Genomic DNA, 11,142 nt, shown 5'->3' with positions numbered 1-11,142 from the left:
GTGTTGGCTCGAAGGGCGGTATGGCCTACTCCTGCACCTATTGTCTATTATCTCACGACTGCTCTCTAGTTGTTAGTAGCATGGTTCAGTTGCCTGATAACAGCTGCCATATTTAGACCTCTTGAGGTTAACTCAGTAGTCAAGGCAGTTAAAAGCTATTAGACTCAACTTGACTCTTTTCTGGCTCATCAGTGCTCTGAGTACGTATAATGATGCAAACATATCCACATTTAATTGACCACATGACTTTCTTTATTTTCTCTGTAGAAACACATGCGTTAAATTTGGTTTTATTGGCACAAGCACATAAAGCCATCAAAGCTGTACCAAAAGCCTCCATGTATCACATTTCAAAAATACATAACATTTTAATTGCAAGTGCATCTTTCTATTTATAAACATATTAAAGCAATAAAATGTGAACATCTTTGTAAATAAACGCACATTGAGCAAACAATATTATACGCTAAGGTGGTACATAATGAAATATACAAAAATAAATGATGCAGAGTTTCATGGATGTTACTCACTGCAAAGTGAGATACAAATCTCAGCAGGATCATTAGAGGCAGGACAGCAATGGCGGAGGGTGGGGGTAGGAGTGGGAATCACAATACAAGCTGTGGTCAGGGTCTACGGTCCACAGCACTTGTGGTGTAGTGAAGCCAATGGATAAGATAGCTGGAAACAGCTCAGAGCTAGGTAAAAGTTCACAGAGAAAATAAAAATAAAACAGCACTGTGAAATACTTTCTCTATTTAACATTGTAACATTTAATAAATGATATTGTAAAATAAGATCCTTGGCAAATGTTTTCTGGCTAATGATGGCTCAATCTAAAACTGTGTAAGATTTGATGACGATTGATACTTCTACGGAATGCTGGCCTGTGTATGATCAGCATGTCTGAGCGACAGGAAGGTCTGTAATTTGTGATCAAAGTCAATGGGTCTGTCTTTGGGCTCTCTGTACTTTCTGCTCATCTTTGATCCAAGGTAGACGATGAGGTGACAGTGTTCCTCATACTGCTCCAGCTTCTTTTTGTATTTCTTTCTCAAATAGTGGTAGCTATTTGGATTGTATGCTGGAAATAGAAATATTTTTCATCATTTCTCTTCCTAAAATCAACCTTGAGTTGTTTCATCAAATGCACATTGGGATTGAAACAGTAATTTGAGTTTAGTTTAGAGATACAGCATAGAAACAGACCCTCCGTCCCACCGAGTCCACGCCGACCTTCGATCACCCGTTCACACTAGTATGTTATCTCATTTATGCATCCACTCCCTACATGTTAATAATAATAATAATGTTTATTTATATAGCACTTTTCAACAAAACCAGTATTTGAACCAAAGTGCTTTACAGAGATTGATTAAATTAATTGAAAAGATCAAATGTCAATAAATCCATACAAAACAAAAAAAGAGAAAAAAAAAAAAGAAAAAAAAAAAAAAAAAAAAAAAAAAAAAAGACACAGAACAGTACACTATAGAAATCAACAAGAAACGTCCCCCCACAGCAGAATTCACTGTGAGGGAAGGCACTAAAAATATCCAGTTCTCCACCTCATAGTCCACCCGAGGTCGGGGTCTATATGTGGCCTCCTTAGCCAACTCGATGTTCTCAGGCCCTCTGCCACGAAGCCGGATCATCGGCGTCGGGTGAACATTCTTCAGCGGCCTGGACTGAAGCGGCCGCTTCCTCCCTGAAGACTGCAATGTCCAAAGTTCTCAGGCCGCGCTGGCCGGACCTCTGACACTGGCGAACTCGGACACCAGGCCCCGTGGTGTTGAAATCCAGTGCCGCCCGCCCGCGGCTGGACGCTCTGCAGCCGCAGCTCAGCGATGTTGCAGTCAGCGTTCCCAGTGCCCCGGAGCTAACCGCAAGGCAACCCTGTAAGGCATCGCCCGCTCCGTGCTGGTGTTGGTGTCCCAGCATCTGCACCGCCGGCGAAGCTGTAGTCCCGGCAGGAAATCGTCGCTCCAGCGCTGCTCCAGCTCGATGGTAGGCCGCACAGAGAGGACGAAGAAGCGGTTCGGAAGAAAACCGCATCTCCGACCAGGTAGGACTGGGAATAAAACAGTTTCCCCCTTTCCCCCCCCCCCACCCACCACATAAAAGAAGACTTCCAATGAACAATTTTCACGGACAGGACTAAAAATAAAAATAAAAAAGGGAGAAAGGACGGACTGCAGGAGGAGCAGCCATACACAACGGCGCATCACCCCCGCAGTCCGCCTAATAAGATAATAGCTATCATCTAATGAAGTCCTACAACGGGATAAATAGAAAAGAGCAAAATAAAAAATTACTCAAATGACCCATTAAAAAAAAATCTGAATAAGCAACATAAAATGCAACGTAATATTAAATATCAGGATACTTGAGACTGTTGAATCTGTGCAGAATGCGCACACTTGGAATTAGGATTGTATGTGGATAAATTAAATGCATCACAAATTCTCCCAACTTGTTAAGGCCAATTTTACAGAGGCTAATTAACATAGAATCACAAGTCTTTGGGTTTTTCGTGTTCAAAAGTTATAGGGGCAGAAAATCATGGTTGATCTACCTGAAGGCTGATTTTTGAACTATAACACGGAGTACTTTTGAATGCAGGCTAAATAATGCTAATATATTACAGAATATAATTCCGATGTGTAGAATATCTGGATCTAGTATAACTGGGGAAATGGACCAGTTCTGGCTTATACGAGCCATGGGTAAGATTTGTTGCAATGCCAAACAATGGCTGCAACAATAATGGCAGATGAATACAGTGAGCCTGTAGTTCCCAGTGTGGGACTCTGTCTCATCAGTGTCCAGTCACATTCCCAGAGTTATTTAAAAGAACAAGAATATCACTCCAGAAAAACAAACAATCCCAAACGATAGACACAAAGTGGATCTGTGGAGGAAAAGGATGGGTGACGTTTCGGATTGGGACCTTTCTGCAAACTGAATGAAGAGTGGGTGGGGGTGGACGATAGGGGTCCGGTGGGTGGGGGTTTTCCTCTCCCTATCTACTTTCAGTCTGAAGAAGGGTTCCAGCACTTTGTGTCTATCTTTAGTATTCACTAGCATGTGCAGTTCCTTCCTACACAACCTCTAATATCTGAAAGAAACATTATGAAATTAAATTTCTGGACAGACCAAAAACATGTGTAAGGCTATTCCTATTTGAAATGAAGTTTGGTCGAAAGAAAGGATTTTAAATAAATATAATCTTTTTGGACTGTCCTGATGAAACCATTTTCTTATGTTCTACCATTTTTAAAACCTCCCTGTAGTACATGCGTAGTTTTCTAGTTGTTAGTTGACCATTACAAGCCTAATATACAACCAATAATCACACATCAGTATCATAGAGTGATGCAGTGTGGAAACAGGCCCTTTGGCCCAACGCGCTCACACTGACCAACATGTCCCATCTACGCTAGTCCTACCTGCCCGCGTTTGGTCCATATCCCTCTAAATCTGTCCTATCCATGTATCTGTCTAAATGTTTCTTCAAAATGGTGACAATCCCTGTCTCAACTACCTCCTCCAGCAGCTCGTTCCACATACCCACCACCCTTTGCATGAAAAAGATACCCCTCGGGTTCATATAAAATCTTTCTCCCTTAATTTTTCCCTCTGGTTCTCGATTCCCCCACTCCGGGCAAGAGACACTGTACATCCACCCGATCTATTCCTCTCATGGCCTATTGCTCCACTTATTTTGGACTTGTTCATGCCACCTCACCAAACATCACTGACTAAGAGTGAGTCCTTTGGCAATAGTCATGTTTACAGCAGTTGTGTAAATTGGGGTCTCATCAATTTTATCTTAATGCAAAATTTTGTTCATAGAAACATAGAAAATAGGTGCAGGAGGAGGCCATTTGGCCCTTCGAGCCTGCACCGCCATTCAATGTGATCATGGCTGATCGTCCCCAATCAATAACCCGTGCCTGCCTTCTCCCCATATCCCTCGACTCCACCAGCCCCAAGAGCTCTATCTAACTCTCTCTTAAATCCAGTGATTTGGCCTCCACTACCCTCTGTGGCAGGGAATTCCACAAATTCACAACTCTCTGGGTGAAAAGGTTTTTTCTCACTTCAGTCTTAAATGGCCTCCCCTTTATTTTAAGACTGTGGCCCCTGGTTCTGGACTCGCCCAACATTGGGAACATTTTTCCTGCATCTAGCTTGTCCAGTCTTTTATAATTTTATATGTTTCTATAAGATATCCCCTCATCCTTCTAAACTCCAGTGAATACAAGCCTAGTCTTTTCAATCTTTCCCCATATGACAGTCCTGCCATCCCAGGGATCAATCTCGTGAACCTACGCTGCAATGCCTCAATCACAAGGATGTCCTTCCTCAAATTAGGAGAGCAAAACTGTACACAATACTCCAGATGTGGTCTCACCAGAGCCCTATACAACTGCAGAAGAACCTCTTTACTCCAATACTAAAATCCTCTTGTTATGAAGGCCAATATTCCATTAGCTTTCTTCACTGCCTGCTGTACCTGCACGCCAACTTTCAGTGACTGGTGTACAAGGACACCCAGGTCTCGCTGTACCTCCCCCTTACCTAACCTAACCCCATTGAGATAATAATCTGCCCCCTTGTTTTTGCCGCCAAAATGGATAACCTCACATTTATCTATATTATACTGCATCTGCCACGCATCTGCCCACTCACTCAACCTGTCCAGGTCACCCTGCAACCTCCTAACATCCTCTTCACAGCTCACTCTGGCACCCAGCATTGTGTCATCCGCAAACTTGCTAGTGTTGCTGCTAATTCCCTCTTCCAAATCATTAATATATATGGTAAACAGTTGCGGCCCCAACACCGAGCCTTGCGGCACTCCACTCGCCACTGCCTGCCATTCTGAAAAGGACCTGTTCACTCCTACTCTTTGCTTCCTGTCTGCCAACCAATTTTCTATCCATGTTAACACCCTTCATGATGTATCAAAAAGCTGCTGGACGCTAAGATAGTTTGTGCATTGGAATAAAATAATTTAGAAATTCAAAACAACCAAAAAAATGTTTTTAAAATAAATAAATAAATGGAATAAAAGAGACGACAACAATATATTCTTTTGAACTATGCAGAGATTCTAATACAAATATCTAATGATATCCATTACCTTTAAGATGATATGAAATATAGAGAATTGCAGACTTCGTCACACTTAAGAAAGGATATTTTGGCTTCAGACATCCCACAGCTGTCAATGCTTTAATTATAGATAGTGCTGCTCCCTACAAAACAACAATTTTACATCTTGTTTTAAAAATAAACAGGTATCTGGCTGTACAGATCAATCATGCGGTCCGGCTCAGTGGGATAAATGTTAAAATTATGGCTTCAGAAACTATAGAAATGATTCTACCATACAATATAATAGTAAATACTAGACCAAGTGCAGACCGTTGAACGTGCGGTTGTGGGGGGGGGAGGCGGCATGCAGCGTCACACACTAACTATCCCCCGCCACCCTCCCCCTGAGAGAGAGAGAGAGAGAGAGAGAGAGCCTTTTTACTTCAACCCAAACCCAAACAACCATTTGCAGGCAGTGCTTTTTTACTTCAAACTAACCATGTATTCATTTTCAAACCACATTAAGGGTTGTAGACACAGTGATGTAGACATTTGTTCAGTGTCATTCAGAGCTCAGAGTGACAGAGACTAATTGACAGAGCTCCATCTTGCAGATACTAATTGAGGCACACCACTTCCTGGTTTTATAGTCGCTCCCCCTCCCTCCAGCAGGGGCAGCAGAGAGAATGGTGAATTTTGTTTAAACATTAATATCTCTGTCATTTTTCATTGACGGGAAAAATCCTCAGCACATATGCGGCGGAGGGGGGCTCTGAGCGAGGTGGCCAAAAAATGACGGCCGTAGGTGGCGGCGTTCTCTCGGAAATCGCAGCACAGACGGCCAAAAGCGGTCAAGAACAGAGATTTAGTAATATAAAGGTACAGATCTGGATCTGGATGTAGTACGCTGAAAAGCTCTAGGTAGAGCATCGCTCAGCACTACAGGTCAACCACCGATTTTCTGGCAACCGGTGGTCCAGTACCCCCTGTAACCCGGAAAAAATTACAAGAGCACACTTGAAATCTTCCCGGGAAGTCCCCCCCCAAAAATGTGGTGTCTAGGCCGGGTGAGGCGGCCGATCTAAATCTTATCGGGACTTCTGTAGCGGATCGGCGGGTCGAATTTGCCCCCTTCGGCCGGGGTTCTGGAACGCCAGTCTGGCCGGAGCTGGCAGATCCGTACCCACAGCCGACTATGAGGCTGACTTTGCGGGCCCCTCAACGGCCTAGGCAGACCGTTCTGGTACCGTTGGACTCCTCTTGGTGGCCGTGACCTCTGTTGGTCCAGATAAATTGGATAATCCAGAAAGGCTCTGGAACCAAGGGTGCCGGAAAATCGGTTGGGTGTGTATGCGTGCTTTGTCCGTGATATTTATTTAGTTGTTTATCTTTAATATTTTACCTTGTATGTATCGTTAGCTTTTAGAAATGTTTGAATGCTGCACTGACTGGCTGACATTTTAAATTTCGTTGTACATGGTTCATGTTACAATGACAATAAAGAAACTATACTATACTATAGACCTGCATTATGTATTGTGAAGCAGTCATCATGCGCCAATCAGATTTTAGTAAAATACGGGTGAATAGTCATTGCTGTGTTAACTCTAATGATCAACGATCAATTGTTGAGAGTTCCTAAATGTGCTCTCTAGATGTGCTTCCTGCCTTGATTCCTCTGCTCATAAGTTCTAGGAACAGAATTAGTCCATTCGGCCCATCAAGTCTACTCTGCCATTCAATTATGGCTGATCTATCTTTCCCTCTCAACCCATTCTCCTGCCTTCTCCTCATAACCCCTGACACCCGTACTAATCAAGAATCTGTCAACCCTACACTCATCCCCAGAACACCTGGCTAAGAGAGACACCCACATCAGATCCCCTTTTCATAGACCACAGCTCTGCCTTTAATACCATGATACCATGCAAGCTTATCTCCAATCTCGCATAGTGTCAGCACTCATTTCTGCAACTGGATCTTTGACTTTCTGACCAACTGACCCTAATCAGTGAGGATAGTGTACAAATCAGCCTCCAAGATAATCTCAGCCCCCTTTGTTACTCCTTGTACACCACCACTGTGCAGTCATGTACAAATCTAATTCAATTTTCAAATTCGCAGACGACACCACCATTGTGGGACGGATATCAAAATAATGATGAGACGGAGTACAGGAAGGAGATCGAGAACCTCGTGTCCTGGTGTCGAGACAACAACCTTTCTCTCAATGTCAGCAAGCCAAAGGAGATAGTGATCGACTTCAGGAAGTGAAGCAGTAAGGGCCTGTCCCACTTGGCTGTCATTTGCGCCTCATTTATGCGTCATATGTAAAATAGGTCGACACGTCGTGGCGCGTGGGGTGCCCATGGCTGACGCACACATTGTGCATGGTGAGTCGTGGAATCGCATGCGGTGGCACGCAGCTCTCCAGGATTTTGTAGTGTAATGAAATCCTCGCACGTCACCTGCATGACGTCTCGCGTACGCATGTTGACGCATTGGCGTCGCACGCTGGCGTCCCGACATCTCACGTGTATTGCGTGGTGTCGCATGGTTACGACACTGTGCGTTGACGTCCGTAACCATGCGTCGCCGCACGCCGCAGGGTATTCTAATGACGTCACACGCACCGGACGGCTGTGCTGCCGCGTGATTTGCGCGCGGCGTCGCGCATCACGACGTGTCGACCTATTTTACATATGACGCGTAAATGAGGTGCAAATGACAGCCAAGTGGGACAGGCCCTGTACACATACCCCAGTTTGCATTGACGAAGTAGAGATGGTTGAAGACTTCATATACCTAGGAGTCAATATCACCAACAACATCTCCTGGACCACCCATATTGAAGCAACCACCAAGAAACCACACCAACACGTCTGCTTCTTTAGAAGGCTTAGGAAGTTCGGCATGTCCCCTACAACTCTCACCAACTTCTACAGATGCGCCACAGATAGCGTTGTATCCGGATGCATCACAGCTCGGTTTGGGAACAGCTCCATCCAAGACCGCAAGAAATTGCAGCGAATTATGGACGCAGCCCAGACCATCGCACAAACCAACCTCCCTTCCATTGGCTCCATTTATACCTCATGCTGCCTCATTCAAATTGGAGCAAGGTAATGTTATTAGGCAGGAGCTTGGGAGGGTACACTTGTTATTGTGTAAGTCCACATCTGACATGTGGGGAAAAAAAGTACACAGAATGCTGGGGTGACTCAGTGGGTCAGCCAGCATCTCTGGACAACATGGATTGGTGACGTTTTGGATTAGGACCCTTCAGGCTAATGTGTGGGAGAATGGTGGGAGTTTGATAAGACCTGACAAGTAATTGGAGGGTACAAGTGAGTGGGATTTGATTGGCAGATGGATGGATAGTCATGAAAGTATCTTCATACTTTGGGAGGATAGAACCCATAGAATCATACGATAATAGAGAAATAGAGTCACACAGCGTGGAAACAGGCCCTTCGGCCCAACTTGCCCACATCGACCAACATGTCCCAGCTGCACTAGTCCAAAGCATGGCATCTACAGGACAAAGCATAGCTGGGAATGGGTGAACACAGGCAAAAGGTGTGGAGGGTTGATAGGCAGATGGTTGGACAAAGGCCAGAGATTAAAACAGAAGGTGTGAGGCAAAATGATTGAAGTTGAAGAGGTAGTTGAGGCAGGGACTATTGCAATGTTTAAAAAGCAATGAAATAGGTACAAGGATAGGGCAGGTTTGGAGGGATATGGGCCAAACGTGGGCAGATGGGACAAGTGTAGATGGGACATGTTGGTCGTTGTGTGGGCAAGTTGGGCCGAAGGGCCTGTTTCCACGCTGTGTGACTATAACTATGATTCTCTGGGTTATGAATTGTGAAGCTAGCGGAAGGAATATGGGTGGAGGGAAAGGTGGTGTTAGTGGTGTCTAAAATTAAATAATTCAATGTTCATAAGTATGGGTTGTAAGGCAAACAAGTGGAATATGATATACTGTTCCCCATGGATACCCATGGCTCCCAATTCCCTGATCTTGTGAAAATGTATCTATTTCCTCTTTAAATACCTCCTGTGAACAAATCCATCATCTTCACAAAGCGATGAGGTGGAGATAAATGTTATGGCATACTTAACATCTGCCTCATTGTTCTGATAAGGTTTTGAATGTCCTTACTTGTTCCATATATCCAAGCATTGGAAGCGAAGAGAGAGGTATTGGTTCCTTCATTGGTGGAAGCTTATTTGGCAGCTTCAGATCCCAGTACATCTCGGGAAGTCTGAAAAATAATAAACATAATTTACTTGTCCTGAGAAGGTGAAATTGGAAGGCTCGCGAGGTCCAAGGGTCCAGAGAGTCCGCAGGAGGGAGTGGTCAATCACTGGAAGACGGAGTAGTTATAATGGAATGGTGAGGTCAATCAATAAGGAAACTGGTGGTTGTCTGAAGGAAGTAGCGATATTACAATACTTACCTTCAGCGGCGCTGCAGTTCTGCCACTGGCCATGTGCGCAACTTTGGCGCCTTTGGGGGGGGGGGGGGGGGGGGCAGGATTAAAATGCCGTTTTCTCCTGCCTGTGGGAGTCGAACTTTCACTGGGCCTGTTCAGCTGCTGCAGAAAAATCATTCCGACTTCCGTTCTCGGAACTTTTTTTTAAATCGCGGGACAATTTAATCCCTGGAGTAAAATAAAAAGCTGCTTCTAATGCCCTCAACGCCTACAACGGGACAGATCCCATGTAGGGGACAAAACATAAGGTAAGTCGTATATTTTACATATAAATTTGCTTCTTAGGATAACTTTAATCCAAATTTAATTGGCGAAAATTTAATTTTGGCCCCATACGAACCGGCAGTGTTTTTCCTGCCTATATGGAGTTCCAATTCACTGCAACCGCAACGTTCCAATCGAGCGTGTTCCACAAAAACCCACTTGCAAGATGATTTAAATGCCCATTAATTTACGGGAATTAAACATTAAATTCCTTCCATTTGGCCTATAAATTCATGACAATGAGATTTTAAAAATCATGTTACATTGTGAATTCTTGTGTGAATGTTATTTGGACACTTAGGCTATTTAAAAATGTTAACCTTTTCTTAAGAAATGGATAGATGTTTAGATCTAGTAATTGAATTTTGTAATTAGCTAAATTAGGTAACTTACTAATTATATGCTTTCATTTCAGGTCGTCCAAGTAAGATTGTTTCATATTTGTTTCAGAATGCTTCAAAATTTTCATTCAGTTCTCTTAATTTTTAAGAAAGTTATGGGGTTTTGACTGTCCTCGATCACAGCTTTTGAGTTAAGTCAATGGAAAAGCAATAGGGAACAAGATGCTAATTTCAGTATGAAAATGGCCATAACTTTTTTAATACCGAAGATATGAAAATGAATTAGGTGTCAAATTAAACTTCTTTTTATGCTTTATCAGATGGGATAAATTTCAGACTTGATTTTTTAAATCTCAAAATTTTGTAACATTGCTAAAGGAACATGGTTAGCTTTGGAAGTATATCCATTTGTTCACTGCTGGGCCCTTCAAAGAATACTGATTGACCGTAACACCATATTTAAGTCCTGCTCCTGCAGTCAGTCCCATGTTTATAACTGCATACGCTCATTCAGAATATAGCGCAAATACTGTCACTGGTATTGTATACCAATGGACCACTGGATTTGACGAGCATTTGTTCAGAAAAACTACATGAAATCACATCTGACTATGTTCTGCGATAAGGTATTCCAAAATACAGAGAACAATTTCAACTCCAGTACAGAGCACTCTATGTTTAATAATGCGAACATTATTAAAAACAAGGATCAGTGCAGCACAGGAACAGGCCCTTCAACCCACAATGTGTGGCTGAACATGATGTCGACCAACTCTTATTTACTTGCTCATAACCCATTTCCATCCTTTCCCAACATATCCATCTGCCTATCCAAAAGTCTCTTAAATGCCATTATCGTACATGCCTCAACCAACACTCACAGACGTCCAGGTACTCACCACCCTCAACACCCTGTAAAGATTCTTTAAACTTTG

The 11,142-nt window shown here is 43.3% G+C and overlaps 1 protein-coding gene across 4 annotated transcripts in view; it reads right to left on the bottom strand.

Annotated features, from left to right (window-relative positions):
• Positions 1-235: 235 nt before the first annotated feature.
• ak9 (adenylate kinase 9) overlaps positions 236-11,142 on the bottom strand; it is a 162,514-nt gene continuing 151,607 nt past the window's right edge. For all 4 annotated transcript variants that reach the window (XM_055634956.1, XM_055634957.1, XM_055634958.1 and 1 more), the window contains 3 exons: positions 9,269-9,371; positions 5,150-5,264; positions 236-1,084 (listed from right to left, as the gene is read on the bottom strand). In XM_055634956.1, the coding sequence (XP_055490931.1) occupies positions 873-1,084; positions 5,150-5,264; positions 9,269-9,371 (430 nt within the window). In that variant the 3' untranslated portion in view covers positions 236-872. The remainder of the gene's footprint in view (positions 1,085-5,149; positions 5,265-9,268; positions 9,372-11,142) is intronic.

This window comes from Leucoraja erinacea, chromosome 5 (assembly GCF_028641065.1).
Source record: "Leucoraja erinacea ecotype New England chromosome 5, Leri_hhj_1, whole genome shotgun sequence".
Lineage (NCBI taxonomy): Eukaryota > Metazoa > Chordata > Chondrichthyes > Rajiformes > Rajidae > Leucoraja > Leucoraja erinaceus.
This window is presented reverse-complemented; position numbering and strand designations above follow the sequence as displayed.